Source organism: Crotalus tigris, unplaced genomic scaffold (assembly GCF_016545835.1).
Source record: "Crotalus tigris isolate CLP2741 ecotype Arizona unplaced genomic scaffold, ASM1654583v1 scf7180000019137.2069052, whole genome shotgun sequence".
Classification (NCBI taxonomy): domain Eukaryota; kingdom Metazoa; phylum Chordata; class Lepidosauria; order Squamata; family Viperidae; genus Crotalus; species Crotalus tigris.
In genome coordinates this window covers 1,441,820-1,458,514 of record NW_024097395.1, presented here as the reverse complement: position 1 = coordinate 1,458,514, position 16,695 = coordinate 1,441,820, and the positions used below count along the sequence as shown (strand labels likewise).

The window sequence follows — 16,695 nt, the reverse complement described above, 5'->3', positions numbered from 1 at the left end:
AGCCCTGCCTCCCCCCGCGGCCCTCTCACCAGCAGCCCCCCTGGAGGAGAGTTGCCCCCAAGCGTGGCCCACATGGAGCAGCGCAGCCAAGGAATGGGAGCTGGGCAGCAGGGAGAAGACTCCGCCCTTGCAGCCCATCACGCTCAGTTGATACTGCAAGGTGCGGGCAGAGGGCGTGGCTGCCATGGCGCTGCTGGGCTGCCTGGGCGATATGTGGCGGGCCGTGAAGGCGGTGAATGGCCCTAAAGGTGGTGGTGGGGCGGGCAGGACGGGAGCGGAGCAGGGGGGGGACGGGGGGCAGTTTTTGGCCATTCGGTCTCTAAAAAGTTCGCCATCACTGCCCCAAACCATGCTGAGTTAGAAAATGTTGCTTTCAGAAAAGTGATGAGAAACATAAGTTGTCCTTCATGCACCCCATTATGACTTTACGTAGGTTGGGGAAACCACTTGAGCTTTCCAAAGATAACTCTGAATACTGGCTTGGGTGAAGTTGCAAATCAGCCTACTTGGATCTCTGCTAGAAAAGCACGTCATCAACATCTGGCTTATACAGGTTGTCCTTGACTTATGCCCGGTTGCTTAGTGCCCATTTGAAGTTACACAAACCTCCCCAGAGTTACTTACACCCCAGTTTTGAAGTTCTAATGGCCACCTCCCACATCTTTCTCATCTCCATAGAATGTTGTTCATAAGAATGATGGCATTCATCGTGTTCCCAGGATATAATCAGAAGTAGTTATTATTACTTCTGAAGTTTTTGAAATTTCTTTTTTGACAATGCAGTTCAAGGAAAATGTGTATCTAATTTTAAAGTCCAGTTCAGTTTTGATTTCAGTGGATGGATTTAACATCATTTTATGAATACAGCTAGTTGTCTAAATCAGGGTCCCCCACTCCTGGTCCGTGGCCCAGTACTGGGCTGCGACCCATTGGGAATTGGGTCTCACAAGTGTCTGTGTGGGGGGGGTGAACGTGCAAGCAGACGAAGCTCCATTTGTGCAAGTGATGGGTGTGCACACAAAACCATCCCTTCTCCCCTCCCCCACCCGCCCGCCACCACTGCCAGAAACATAATGCTTCGGGATTGCTGGCCTAAATTGTTGTTCATCGACTTCTGCCTTCTATCCTATTTAATTTATTGATTCCATTTTTTAGAGATGGGTTTATTCCACAGAACCTCCCAATTTCTCTTCTTTTTACATTTTTCTCTCCCTTCTTTGCAAAATTTATTAGCGCCGTGGAAAGACTAAAAGAGCAGCAGGATTGTTTACCCTCAGCTTTGATACTGACTGTCCAACAAGAAACCGCTTTTTTTTTTTTTTTTTTTTAGTCATGCAGATTTTGATTTCTGTTTATTAACTGGGGAGGAATAGACTATGTGGCTATTGGCAAGCTGGAGACCTCTGGGCTGTGTGTGGCCTGCCTTTCCATTTCCAGTCCAAATGAATCAGATCTGTGACTTGATAGCCAATGCGCCCCTTTCCTCAGCTTTTCACCATTGTTGGAGGGAATCAGGAACAAAGGTGACTCTTTTCCTGCTGCCTGGGGCATCCAGCAGTAACATCCATCCAGAGAGATGGTCAGATGTCTTGGTTTCCATTAGCAGCCAAGCTTGTGAACAAACAGCTGAAATTGAAATAACAAAAATTGTGCAGAAGGCTTGCCAAAGATTGGCAGGGGGAGGGGAAGGATCAGTTTGTGTCCAAAACAGAGTTTAACAACTATGGGATGAACAAAAAGTGAAGGCTGAAATGATTCAGTGTGCAGATGCAGAGTTAGCCAAAGGAGAAACATCTGGATTGCTGCTTGCTGTTCAACCACTTCATTGATGCAGTCAGTCTGTTGAATTGTGCATCGTGCAGCTCAGTTGCCAGATCAGAGAATAGCTTGATTTTTTTTTCCTACCGAGAAAAAAATGGTTGCACGTATTGTACAAAGACAGTAGTAAGTGAAGTTGTTGGTCCTATAACACAATGTTCTGCATTTGGACTGAAGATTTCCAAGGTTTCAAAAAGAGTACAGGTAGACAACCACAACTGAGCTCAACATTTCTGTTGCTAAGCAAGACATTTGTTGAGCGAATTTTGTCCCATTTTATGGCTTTTCTTGCCACAGTTGTTAAGTGAATCGCTGCAGTTGTTAAGTTAATCACATGGGTGTTAAGTGAATCTGGCTTCCCCATGGATTTGCTGGTCAGAAGGTCGCAAAAGGTGACCCTGGAACACTGCATCCGTCATAAATATGGTTGCCAAGCCTCCCAATTTTGATCACGTGACCATGGGGATGCTGCAAGGGTCATAAGTGTGAAAAACGGTCATAAATTACTTTTTTCAATATCACTGTAACTTTGAACAGTCACCAAGCAAACTGTTACAAGCCGAGGACTTGCCCTGTATTCTTGCCCTTGTTTCCATTTGTTTTTCACGGGGGAAAATTCAGCCAAATATTCCCAGTGAATTGAATTTGAGATAGATAGATAGATAGATAGATAGATAGATAGATAGATAGATAGATAGATAGATAGATAGATAGATAGATAGATAGATAGATAGATACATATATATATATATTTAACCTTTTCACCCATTGTACCACTTTTAGGATATGGCAATATCCAAGTACCACCAGTTGCCTAGCAAGGTGTCAAAAACTTGACCCCCCCCCCAAAAAAGGAAAAAAGTGATGAAGTACAGGTTGTCCTCGACTTACAACAGTTCGCTTAGTGACTGTTCAAAGTTACAATGGCACTAAAAAAGTTCCCCACAAGCCACAGCCGAGCAAGACACCTGCCTGCCCACCCGGCGGCGCTCTTCGTCCTGTCCGAGGTTTTCATTGTTGTGAGCATTTCTGTTGAAGATTGGCAGCAGAAGTGGGGTGGGGGGTGTTTGGTTTTTATTCCCCCCATTTGCAGCAGATTTTAGTCACTTCACATGATCCTGGAACACTGTGATCATCATAAATATGAATCAGTTGCCAAGCATCTGAATGTAAATCACAAGACCCCGGAGATGCTGCAACATTCCAGCTGATCGGCGCTTCTGGGTTTAGCAGAAGCTCCGGGATCAGCGCCAAGCTCCAGCTGGAGCCTGGCACTGATCCTGGTGCTTCGGTGAGCCCTGACAGCCCCGAAGAAGCGCCGATCCTGACACTTCCATTGAGCCAACAACCCTGCAGCTCCAGCCATCTCTCGCTCAGGCTTCTGTGGTGCTGCCACCGGTTCAGCTCATTCCCCTCCCCCACTACCACTTTTCTAGGATGGTCGCGTACCACCTGCCAGGTGCCAATGTACCACAGGTGGTACCTGTACCACTGGTTGAAAAGCCCTGCTCTAGAGCACAATCTGCAATTGGGTTATCACTGTTCTTGGTAGAGAATATGTAGGCCTTGTAGATCATCACACCAGTACACAAGATCACACAGTCATTTTTTGTATCAAAGTTAGAAGGGCTCAGAATGCTTCATTTTGAAAAGACAGTGCCGTATATCATCTTAATTTTTGAAAGAGCAAGAAGCAATAACCTGTGAGGTGAGAATGTTGATATTCTAAGCCAATGTTTCTCAACCTTGGCAACTGTAAGATCTGTGGACATAAATCTCCCAGCATCCTGGCTGGGAAATTCAGGAAGTTGAAATTCACACCCTCCTGAAGTTGATAAGCTTGAGAAACGCTGTTCTAAAGTATGCATTTCACCCATCATGGTTATGCTTCTCTCTCATCCTCACCTCATGTGTCAGCTTAGAATGATGTAAGAGATCTTAGTTTGCACTCAACTAGAGAAAGAAGCATAGCCATGGAGGGTGAAATCAGATAACAAAGTTACTTATGCTGGTGAAGCAGGTCTTTTTCAACAAAATAAGAAAGGTATGCTTTAAAACAGTATTTCTTAACTTTATCAACTTAAAATGTGTTAACATGCTTCCAGAAGCTGTAAGAGATTTTCCAGAGTGCAGTTTACATGCTGGCTGGGGAATTCTGGTAATTGAAGTACACACATTTTAAAATTGCCATGGTTGAAAAACACTGAGTAAGCTATGAAAAACAACAGTGTTGTTATTTTTTAAAGGGTACATATTTAACTTTTCAGCACCTAGACAAAGCCCCCCCCTCCCTCCCTCCCTCCCTCCCTCTCTCTCTCTTCTTTGTAATTGTGAAACAGAATGATTGGTATATGCAAATAACGAACCAATTAATTTTATAAATGGCCAATTTTAAGGCAACACAGTACTTTTTTAGCCACTGATTTAAATCAGTAGTTGTTAATTGTTTTTGTCGTGTCCCTGCATTTTTTATGGATTGTGGCTTCTGAAAGACATACAGTATAAACAAATTAGCCTGAGCACAAACATACACAACTATGTCCTACATTAATTACAAGAAAGCAGAATTCTGATTGATGGATGAATGGATGGATGGATGGATTGATTGGTTGATTGATTGATTGAAAAGGAGCCCTAGGTTGATACTATGGGAATACTAAGTGCAGGTAGTCCTCAACATATGACCACAACTGAGAGCAAAATTTCTGTTGCTAAGCAAGACAGTTGTTAAGTGAATTTTGCCCCAGTTTATGACCTTGCCTGAGTTATTAAGCAAATCACTGCAGTTGATAAGTTAATAAGTTGTTAAATGAATTTGGCTTCCCCATTGACTTTGCTTGTCAGAAGGTCACAAAAAATGATCACATAACCCTGGTACATTGCAACTGTCACAAATATGAACCAGTTGCCCAGCATTTGAATTTTGATCAAGTGACCATGGTGATGCTGCAACTGTTTTAAGTGTGAAAAACAGTAACGCTTTTTTCAGTGCTGTTATAAGTTCAAACAGTCACTAAATGAATGGTTGTAAGTTGAGAACTGCCTGTATTGCAGAGGAGTTGAGTCTGGGCTTGTACATTTTTCCCCTATTTATTCTTCTGTGGTGCTGATGTGTGCGTGTGTGTCAAGATAATGTTAAATTTACGACTGTCTTCTTTTGGTGTCCTATACTAGACATATACGATTTACAAATTATTTCTAAACACTTGAGTGGGTCAAAGTAAACATTTGAATCACCCAACTTCATCCAGCTTTACACTTGAGTAGAGATGTGCTGACTTTCACACAGGAAAATGTTTGTGAAAGAACCCTTAGACTGTAAATAGTTGTGATCTTGTTCTGCTGGTAGTGATTCAAAGCTGTTTAGAAGGATTTAAAAAAAAAAAGAAAGACACTGCAGACTGTATTGTAATCCAGGAAAAAGGGAGTCATTTGTCCTATTTCCACCAAGATCTCACATGATTCTACTTAGGAAGAACTTAAATGACAGACGGTAGGGACAAAATAGACAGAACTTGGCTCTGTTAGTAATGACTATCCCAGTGCTGGAAGCTATTCTTTTATAGCAGTGTTTCTCAACCTTGACAACATAATGATGTGTGACCTTCAGATTCCAGATGGCTGGAGGTTCCCTTTGCTGGCTGGGAAATTCTGGGCGCTGAAGTCCACATATCTTAAAGTTGCCATGATTGAGAAACATGGTGTCTTGAGACCATAAGAAAATTCCTGCTGAAGATAACCCAGCATTCTGTATCCAGCTGAAGCCAGCAAGAAGTCTTTCTCATTTGTCCCGTACTTGGAGGAATACTCTGAGGAAATCCCCAACACATGGTACTTAGAGAGATAGACCCTTCCATATGGCAGAGGCAAGAAACCACTTCATGTAGTAAAAGCTAAGGAATAGCAAGTGGTATAGAGGTGTTGGTATGGCAGAGTGCTGTGGATGCCCTAAACCAGGAGTCTTCAAACTTGGCCCTTTTATGACTTGTGGACTTCAATTCCCAGAATTCCTCAGCCAGCATGCCTGGCTGAGGAATTCTGGGAGTTGAAGTCCATAAGTCATAAAAGAGCCAAGTTTGAAGACCCCTGCCTTAAACTTACTAAGCATTCTTGACATCAGCAATGAAATAAGACTCAGCTTCCAAGGAACAATGAAGGAGAGCTTTGTGTTCACCTCAAGAAGCAACTTGATTGGGCTTATATATTATTTCTGGAGATGGAGGTCCCATATTTATTTTAATTATATACATTTAAAAGCCATGCATAAGAAAATTCTCATCCTATAAGTTTTGAGTTGAGGAAGCATGATGTTTATTGACTGATGGATTCCACTTCACTCTTGAGAGGAAGTTTCATGGATGAACGTGAATTTGAGCCCAGGATTCTTCTATCTTAGTCCAACCTTCTACTCATGTATGGCTTCCAATTCATTCTTAGCTCAACTAAATGGAAGGATAAGTTCTGAATGATAATGAGCCATATCACTAATTCTACCCATGGATCTTCTGGATCAAAAATTTAATTAAATGTGGCTTGGGAAATGCGCCAAATCACTGTTGCTGGTAGCAGTTTAATTGATTGATGGTTTATTTCAGATCAGATCATTTCTGTCTATGCTCTGGAATTAGTATCCTCTAAAACCCAAGTTCTATTTCTCAAAGTCACACAAAGTTGTTGGTTTTTTTTTACATTTTTATTTTACAACTCATTCAAGCCAAGGAGCCAGGGAAGTAGTGCACCTAATGTTAATAAGCTAGTCTCCCTTTTTGTGTGAGCTAATGTGAAATGAAGAAAGAGGGACTTTCCTGTTAGTAAAATCTTTGATCAAGAAGTGTGATGGAGATTTCAAGCCACCATTTATAGACTTCAATGCCTTGACAATAGGTCAGCTTGAAGAAAAAATGTTCTACTGATTTGGTCAGTATTGGATTCTAAACAGTAACCTGGAGCCTGAATCTCTGCAATTCCAACTATGGAATGCTTTGCTCTCAAAGTAAACTTTACTTTGCTGTATCAAAGTAAAGTTTTGAGAGAAGATGACCAGGTACAAAGAAAACAGAAGCATCAGATAACTTCTACCAACAACAGTACCTGACTGGCTTCTGGCATACTTTTAAACTTCTTTTCTGTGGTCGTTTTAAGGTATGAGAAGAGGGAAATGTTATTAACTTGTATTCAAATTTAATTACATTTAAATTTAAATGTACATCTTTCTTTGCCCAGAAGTTTTTGGTATGCAAGATCTCTCATATCTGGGGGCACAAAAGGCTATGCCTATTTAAGATATTTCAGATCTTTTGCTTTTAAAACTAGGAATGAACAAATGAGTATGAAACTCCAAGATCCGTGCAACTCTCAACATCCCTGATTGCTGTTTCATCCCCCAAGGATGAATTTTGAATGAAAAACACAAAAGGAGAAAGAGGGGGAAGATATCTTCCAGAATCATTTGCCTAGTTAGTGAGGAAAGATATAACTTGGCGAGCAGTTCAATCTTTGGAATGTGCCATGTCTTGTCATGCTCAATTTTCTTGGAAGCAGACCATGGACACCCCTTTTCTACATTATACTTTGGGGTTTATTGCTCTGGGATTGCTGAGAAGCAGGATAAAAGTCCAGCAACCCATTTGCAGGCCACTGCATCTGAAATTGGTGTGGAAAGAAGAGGGACTGGCCTAGAGAGACAGGAGGAGGAGCTGTTGCCAAAGCAACAGATAAAACAAACCCAAATCCAGGGCAGGAAATATACTGTATGTAAAAGTCTGAGACTAGCTCCTCCTTAATTTTAATAGGCTGTGAGAATAACCTTGGGAGACATGAGGAAGAGCCACAGCCTAGACAGGGGTAGGCAACCTTGACTCTTTTATGACTCGTGGACTTCAACTCCCAGAATTCCTGAGCCAGCTGGGCCTACCCGTGGCTTAGACAATGGTCTAATAAGAGAAATCTGAATCCAAGCAGGAATGGGAATGGAAAAAGCATCTCATAATTAACCATTTTTGCTGTGGCTCAGCAGTTAAGACACTAAGCTTGTGAGCTGGAGAGCTGACAGGTTCAAGACCCGAGCATCACGCAACAGGGTGAAGTCCAGTTACTTGCCCCAGCTCCTGCCTGCCTAGCAGTTCAAAGGCATGCAAATGCTAGTAGATAAATAGATACCACTTTGGTGGGAAAGTAACGGATTCCATGCGCCTTTGGCTTATAGCCATGCAGGCGACATGACCACGGAAAGTATCTTTGGACAACGCTGGCTCCCTCAGCCAAGAAACGGAGATGAGCACTGCGTTCTAGAGTTGGATACAACTGACAGGGATACCTTTGCCTCTTTTAGCTTGATAGAATGTAAAGGGTCTATGACAGTGTTTCTCAACCATGACAATTTTAAGGCACGTGGACTTCAACTCCCAGAATTCCACAGCCAGCATTGCTGGCTGTGGAATTCTGGGAGTTGAAGTCCACGTGCCTTAAAATTGTCAAGGTTGAGAAACACTGGTCTATGACAACTGGCCACAGCCAACTCATCACGGCCAACTTGCCACGGGATAATTTGGCATGGCCAACTCACCAAGGGAAAACTTGCCACGGGACAAGAGTTACACTAATATTGAAGAAACATTAGAATCATTAAGGAAATAATGCCAGAGGAGAGACAAAATGAAGTGTGAATGACAACAATTAAAATAACTTTTAACTATCTTAAATAATTACATTGAATTGTTGAATTATCCCACAGCAATTATCCTGTGGCGAGTTGGTCCTGTGCAGTGGTGGGATTCAAATATGTGAACAACCGATTCTCTGCATGGATGCCCCTTCCGGAAGTTCATTCTGAGCCTGGGCAACAAAAAATTAGCTACTGGTTCTGCCAAACTGATGCAAACTGGCTGAATCCCACCACTGGTCCTGTGGCAAGTTGACCGTGGCAAGTTGGCTGAGGTGAATTGTCCCATTCTGGAATATAAAGGCAAGGAAGGGAGGAAATGTTTTTAGACTTGCATGGGTTTTTTTTTTTACTGTAATCTTACAACAAAGATAGTATTAGTAGTAAAGGGTTTTCTTTCCTGTCTGGACTACCTAGAACAGGGGTCCCCAGCCCCGGGACCATAGACCGGCACTGGTCCACAGCATGCCAGAAACCGGTCCGCGCAAAGAAGCAAAGCCCCATCCGCGGGATGCAGGCAGCACACAAAACCACGTCCCCTCCGGTCCACGGAAAAACCTCTCTCTATAGAACCCGTCCCTGGTGCCCAAAAAGTTGGGAGCCGCTGACCTGAACTAGGTTTGATACTAGTTCACATGAAGATAAAGGGAGGGAGGGGGGAGGCACATCCAAACCTGCAAGATTCTGTTACTATTCTAACTTTGCAATAAAAAAAATATTGGCCTGTATGACGTTGGTTTTCCAGTGTGGTCTACTTTGAAGGGCTGACAATTGCCTTGCCAATGGGCAGCCTCAAAATGTCCAAAGTTGAGTTTTGCCCCATTGTATAATCTTTCTTGGCACAGTAGTTCAGTGAATCACTGCAGTTGTTTAGTAACACACTGACACTTTGCTTGTCAGAAAGTTGCAAAATTTGATCACTTGACCCTAGGACATTCCAGTCTTCATAGGTACATGCCAGTTGCCAAAAGTCCGAATTTTGATCACATGACCATGGGGATGCTGCAACATTCATAAATGTGAAAAACGGTCATAAAGTCACTTTCTTCAGTGCTGTTGTAACTTTGAATAGTGATTAAACAAACGGTTGTAAGTCAAGAACTACCTGTATCTACCATACTTTACAACCCTTGAAACCAACTACAAGAAACTACCTTAGGATCAATTTAGAATTTTTAAACTTAATAATTCTGAGTTGCTCCATCCACCAGTGGAAAAAATAGGTATTTGAAAATGGGCTGCCGTGATATGCAACTGTCTACACCAGGGGTCTTCAAACTGGGCCCTTTTATGACTTGTGGACTTCAACTCCCAGAATTCCTCAGCCAGGCACACTGGCTGAGGAATTCTGGGAGTTGAAGTCCACAAGTCACAAAAGGGTCCAGTTTGAAGACCCCCCCCAGTTTTACACGTTCGGTATCCACAGTCATTTTAAATATTGCAGTCCTATCCCAGGGATTATCAAAAGAGATTCTCAGTCATCCAGGTGATAGTTATTCCAAAAGGGCTTTTTCACTGGAATTTCTTTTTTTTTTTTTTTTCTTTGAAGATGTTTCGCTTCTCATCCAAGAACCTTCTTCAGCTCTGACTGGATGGTGGGGAATGGAAGGATTTATACTCCTTGCAGACAGCTGGTCAAAAATTTTGGACAGAGAAGACCGCTGGTTTGAAACAAGAGTCAAGGAGGCCCTCTATGTCAAAACTGAACAGCCCACTCAGCAGAGGGGGAAGGAATACGACATCATGTATCTCCAATCTACAACACAGTCCTTTCAGCAGTTCCAGGAAGGCTCCACACCCATTTGCACTACTCAGGTGATCCTAAAGACACAGATAAATCTTTAAATTTACAACTCTTTAAAAGAATGCAAATGACCAGCTATATGCAAGGAACATAAATCCTTCCATTCCCCACCATCCAGTCAGAGCTGAAAAAGCTTCTTGGATGAGAAGTGAAACATCTTCAAAAAAAAAAAAAAAAAAACACAAAGTCCAGGTGCCTTGTGAAAAAGCACCTTTGGGATATCTCGGGGATTGGATATTATCTTGGTGTTTTAATATGCTTTGTTTACGAAGCCAAAACTGCAATCATGCAAAACTTCGGGACTGTTAAATTTTCTGGTACATGTTTTTCTCCAATAAAACATACTAGTATCTTGGTAATCTAATTGTTCCTTCCTGCAGAGTTTTCTGCCTTATGCAGCAGTCGTGTCTCATTGAGAGCACATTAAGGAAAACATGTTAAAACATCCTCTGACAATCCTGTTTCTTTATTGATTTATTAATAGTTAAGTGGTCACCAGCCGTGTTGTGGGGAGGTAGAACAAATCTTAATACGCTCCCTTTCATTTGAAATAAATAAAAGCAGCTGGAGACAGAGCATTGGGGAATTGAGGCTCATCTGGCAGATATATTTCATGCATTTGGGTTGGGTTAAAGACCTTTAGGATGCTTGTTATAAAATAAATGAAAAATGTTCTGGGGTATGAATTTCCCTGAGATTAAATTGTTATAGATTTCTTTTTAATAAGCCAAGTTATTGTTGGGTCATTCATGAGACCAGATGAGATACATGGGATACTTGGATGCATTTTCTTGGCAGCCTAATAAAATTTGTTTACTTTTGCTTTTTTCCAGCATATTTCTTGACTCTTTCCTATCTCATATATCCCCCTGGACTTTTCAGTTAATCACCATCTAATTACTAACCAGGGCAAAAAGCCTGATTAGCTTTCTTGACACTATTATTAAAAGGATACGGGTAGTCAACTTACAGCAGATGATGATGATGATGATGATGATGATGATAATAAAGTTGGAAGGGACCTTGGAGGTTATCTAGTCCAACCCCCTGCTCAGGCAGGAAACCCTATACCATTTTAGACAAATGGCTGTCCAGTCTCTTTTTAAAAAACTTCCAGTGTTGGAGCATTCACAGCTTCATGGAGGCAGGTTGTTCCACTGGTTAATTGTCCTCACTGTTAGGAAATTTCTCCTTAGTTCTAGGTTGCTTCTCTCCTTGATTAGTTTCCATCCACTGCTTCTTGTCCTGCCTTGAGATGCTTTGGAGAATAGCTTGACTCCCTCTCCTTTGTAGCAGCCCCTGAGATATTGGAAGACTGCTATCATCTCCCCTTGTCCTTCACTTCATTAAACTAGACATGCATGGCCAGCTCAGGAATTCTGGGAGTTGAAGTCCACGAGTCATAAAAGAGCCAAGGTTGCCTACCCCTGGCCTAGGCCTAGGCCGCTTTATGACTCGTGGACTTCAACTCCCAGAATTCCTGAGCCAGCATGGCTCAACTTGGAAACCTCTCCCTCCAGTGGTTATGTACTGAGGCAAACAAGGCTGTGAGTAGTTTTGAGGAATGTGCAAACCTGACTGAAAGCTCAAAGTGACATCCAATATTTGAAAATAATTGGCACAGAATATTGGACACTATAAATGTCTATATGGCCTATACCCATTGATTAAACAAAAGGAAGAGAAGAGAAGGGGGAGACAAGAAAATGAAGCCGATGTTTGAAAGCCTATCTCCAAGGGAAAATCTGGCCCAGGGGATCATAATTTCAGGAAGGCATAGGGCAGTCCAAGCCAATAACAGTAAGTACTTAAGGATGCCCCAGCATTCAGTATTCAAATGCACCCACTTCCCTTGACCCCCAACCATCAAGGGAGGCAACTAGGTTTGAAAATACAGGTAGTCCTCAACTTACGTTTGTTTAGTGACCGTTCAAAGTTATAATGGCACTGAAAAAGTGACTTAGGATTATTTTTCATACTTGCGAGCATTGTCACATCCCCATGGTCACGTGATCAAAATTCAGCCGCTTGGCAACTGGCATGTATTTATGACGGTTGCATTGTCCCGGGGTCATGTGATCCTCTTTTGAGAGCTTCTGACAAGCAAAGTCGATGGGGAAGCCAGATTCACTTAAGAACCTTGCTACTAACTTAACAACTGCAGTGGATTCCCTTAGCAGCTGTGGCAAGCAAGGTCGTAACTGTCTCACTTAGCAACAGAAATTTGGAGCTCAATTCTGGCCGTAAGCTGAGGACTACGTGCAATTGGTAACTTTTGGCCTTTCCAAAGGCAGAATTTAAAGCAGGCTATGATTGCCCTTTCTGCCTTCAGGGAGGAAGAAGCTGTGCACATTTTAACAATGTGTGTCTTGTTTTGTAATGCAGGTGTAATGCAGACCACTTTGTATGGTGGGTCACGACCAAAAGCCATGGATGGCACTAGACTCCTTTAGAGTCCAGCCTGGGATTATTCCTAGAAGTGCTAAAAGCTTTTAAGAGGGAACCTTTGGGACAGTTGCTTCCAAGGGCACTTCTACAGCGGTCATGGCAAGCAAAAGGAAGTCAACAACTCCATGTATGGTACGAGCCTCTGGAGCTACGGAGTCCAGTGATTCCATGGACTGCAGTGCAGGAAAAGCACCTGGTGCTCCTAAGCAGGATTTAGGTAATAATTTGACAGCCAGCAAGGATGTTTTTGAGAACGACTGTGAAGTGATCGAGGGGAAATCATCTCCAGCCAACCCAACCAGGAAATCCCTTGGTGGTTACGAATGTAAGTACTGCCCATTCTCCACCCAGAACCTGAATGAATTCACGGAGCATATAGATACGCAACACCCCAATGTGATTCTCAACCCCCTCTACGTATGCTCTGAATGTAACTTCACAACCAAAAAGTATGACTCCTTATCTGAGCATAACACCAACCTCCATCCAGGAGAAGTCAATTTTAAGCTTAAGTTAATCAAGCTCAACAATCAGACTGTCTTAGAACAATCCATCGAGGTGACAGGCAACCCAGATGTGGCTGAAACCCCTGACTATGAAGGGGTAGGTGATACAAACAAAGCAACACAGATCATTAACATAGGAAAACTTAAAGGTGAGACCAAGAAAGCTTCTGTGGACAACCATCTTGATGGGATTCCTCCATTTCTTCCAGAGATCACTGAGCCAATTACATGTATTAATGGAGCAGATGTCCTCCAAGATATCCTGGCCCACGTGATGCCCTCTGTACAGCTCCCGCCAAATATCAACCTAGTTCCCAAAGTCCCCGTTCCCCTGAATAGTACCAAATACAATTCTGCACTAGACACTAATTCTACCATGATCAGCTCCTTCAACAAGTTTCCGTATCCTACACAAGCAGAATTGTCATGGCTGACGGCCGCCTCCAAGCACCCTGAAGAACAGATTCGAATTTGGTTTGCCACTCAACGTTTGAAGCACGGCATCAGCTGGTCTCCTGAAGAGGTGGAAGAGGCAAGGAAGAAGATGTTCAATGGCACCATCCAGCCAACACACCAGACGATTGCTGTTCTCCCAGCTCATGTTGCCACAGCCAAGATGCCACAGCCACTGATTCAGACAGCTGTGCCTTGTCAGATACTCAGTCAGACCGGCCTAGTACTGACCCAAGTCTCAAACGGATCAAACATTCCCCCAATTACCCTCGCTGTGGCAGCCAACCAGAGTCAGAAACGGGGTGTGCAGAACCAGCTGGCTGTCCCAGAAGCCAAACGTCAGCATGTCAACCCAACAGAATTCTTGCCCAAACAGAACGTGTCTGCTGCACCCATAAGCACCGCAACAATGCCACACTCTACTGTGCTGCCAACGTCAACCAGCGACCGCAAAAAAACCAAGGAACAGATTGCGGCTCTGAAAGCAAGCTTCATTGTCACCCAGTTTCCTGACGATGCAGAAATTTACAGGCTAATTGAAGTCACTGGGCTCTCAAGGAGTGAGATCAAGAAGTGGTTCAGTGACTATCGTTACCGGAGTCAGCGGGGAATTAGCCATATCACAAGTGAATCTGTAGCCAAGGACCATCTTGCGCTAGGAGGTAGCGTGCGGCAGGACCCCACCTATCATCCCTATCCGGACTTCATTTTCCAGCAGTTCAAAGGAAAAACTCAAAAACAAATTGCAATCCTTGAAGAAAGTTTCCTTAAAAACTCTTTTCCGACACATATTGAGTTGGAAAGACTTAGGACCGATGCCAGGATGACCAGAAAAGAGGTTGAATGCTGGTTTGCTGAGCGGAGAAAACTTAGGGATAATATGGAACAAGCTGTCTTAGACTCAATGGGATCAAGTATAAAGAATAAGGACCCAGTTGCTTCCAATGGTGCAATCAATCAAACAGAGCAGGTCACCATCTCCCAACCTCCAACCTCTTTGCCCAAGTGCTCCACAGCTTTTGCTCCAAGCAGTCAAGAGCAGGTCCGCTTACTGAAGAATATGTTTATTAGAACTCAGTGGCCTTCTCCACAGGAGTATGATGAATTGGCAGCTCAGACGGGACTCACCAGAACAGAAATAGTCCGTTGGTTCAAGGAGAACAGGAGCTCACTAAGAATGGGGACCTTAAAATGGCTAGACCAACATCAACAGCAGAGCGTCCTTGATGGCTGTGCAGAAACTAAGGGTCCAAAGCCACCTGGGCCAAAGAATAATCATGACGAAGTTCAGCTACCCAACAAGGAGATCCAGAAAGTTGAGAAGCTAAGCGCAGAAAGTCCAGAACAGCCTGATGCTCAGATTAGTCAAAATAGTCAGGGTGGTGAAGAAAAACCCAATGCCAGTGGTGTAAATTGGGTGCAGCTGACTATAGATGACGATTCTGCTTCAGACTGCATAGAGAGTTGGAACGAAACAGGACCTAAAAGCAAAACAGATTTTGATTCTGAAGGTATATCTGGTGATAACGCTCACACCTAGACAGGTAATAATAACACTGATGCTTTTGTCAATCTACCTTTAGCCCTGCCTCTTCCTTCCTCTTGATTTATTTTTTTCTCTGTGCCAGCATATTTTGAACAGAGTATTTTTTTAAAAAAAGAATGTGCTCAGTGATGCTCTAGAGCAGGGGTAGTCAATCTTGGCTATTTTATGACTCGTGGACTTCAACTCCCAGAATTCCTGAGCCAGCACAGCTGGCTGAGGAATTCTGGGAGTTGAAGTCCATGAGTCATAAAAGAGCCAGGGTTGACTACCCCTGCTCTAGATTGAAACAGGAGTCTCCAAACTTGGCAATTTTAAGATGTGTGGACTTCAAACCCCAGAATTCCCCATGGCTGGCTGAGGAATTCAGGGAGTTGAAGTCCACAAGCATTAAAGTTGCCAAGTTTGGAGACCCCCTGTGCTTGAAGGAAATGAATTTGGAACATAGATCTTCTCCTGATATTAGATTAAGAATATTTTCAGTCTAGTTGAGCATTGCCCGTTTCAGCTGGCAGAAGAGTTTGCTATGAACTTGCCTTCCAAGATAAGCAATAATTGCCAAAATCCCCTGTTTTCATATTTTTAAAAAAGGGCTAGCTTTTAGCCCTTGTAGAAACAGAGTTATAAAGCAAAATCTGAAGTCACCTTTCTGTCTCTTATATAAGGCTCTTCCTGCTTTGCAGTGTTGTTAGCCCTTGAACAAATGGTGTTAATAGTTGGCACAAATACTGCCTGGAGAAAGGGTTTTTTTTGTTAGTTTGTTTTAATCTTCCTTGCTGAGAAACAATTTTCGGCACCTAAAAAAAAAAAATTCCTTGATTTTGAAATTGCAGCTTGGGATATAAATACAGTTATATAGTAATGTATTGGCTGAAAAATGAAAAGTGGGACAGATGATAAGAGTTGGTAATACTTCTAAGATTAATTTTGCTTTCTCGGTTCAAACAAAGTGACCCTGCCACTATGTGTAGGTGGATCTATCATTGTTTATCTATATATTTCATAATGAGAAGAAGAGGGGCTGTAAGATAAGGTAGCCCATCAAGATACTTAAGTCCTCTGATGCCCTTTGGGTTAGGAGGGGGAGAGAGATGGTTGCCTGGCAATCCTGCAAAATAATCCAGTTTGTCACAAGACTGCTCCAAAATTTGTTTCTTCTTGGGTATTGCTCTTGTGTGATATTTAGTGTGGATTTTAGATGAATCCCATGGCACTGCTGAATCCTGACAAAGTTATCAGGTATCTGTGTTACAGAATTTGATATTGAGACCCTGAATGCTTCATTGAGCCACAAATGTATATATTTATATTAAAAAGATTAAAAGTCCAGGTTAGCTCTGTGGTTCTTAAAGGAGCCAAGACCCAAACATTGTACTACCTATTTGACAGGTGGTTTCACTGTTACTCTCTGCTTCCTCCTCCCTATTTGTCTGCTCTTTTGGGGTTTTGTACAGTCTTGCAC

At 42.7% G+C, this 16,695-nt stretch overlaps 1 protein-coding gene across 5 annotated transcripts in view; it reads left to right on the top strand.

Moving 5' to 3' along the window:
- ZHX2 (zinc fingers and homeoboxes 2) overlaps positions 1-16,695 on the top strand; it is a 68,022-nt gene that overhangs the window by 39,979 nt on the left and 11,348 nt on the right. For 3 of the 5 annotated variants that reach the window (XR_005558692.1, XM_039359791.1, XM_039359792.1), the window contains exon 2: positions 12,669-15,234. Coding sequence is in view for 4 of the 5 variants with exons in the window: in XM_039359791.1 (XP_039215725.1) it covers positions 12,828-15,230 (2,403 nt within the window). In the remaining variant the exon portion in view is untranslated. Of the gene's footprint in view, positions 1-9,885; positions 10,295-10,489; positions 10,601-12,668; positions 15,235-16,695 lie in introns of those variants that run through there. The other 2 variants (XM_039359793.1, XM_039359794.1) reach the window with 2 other exon arrangements.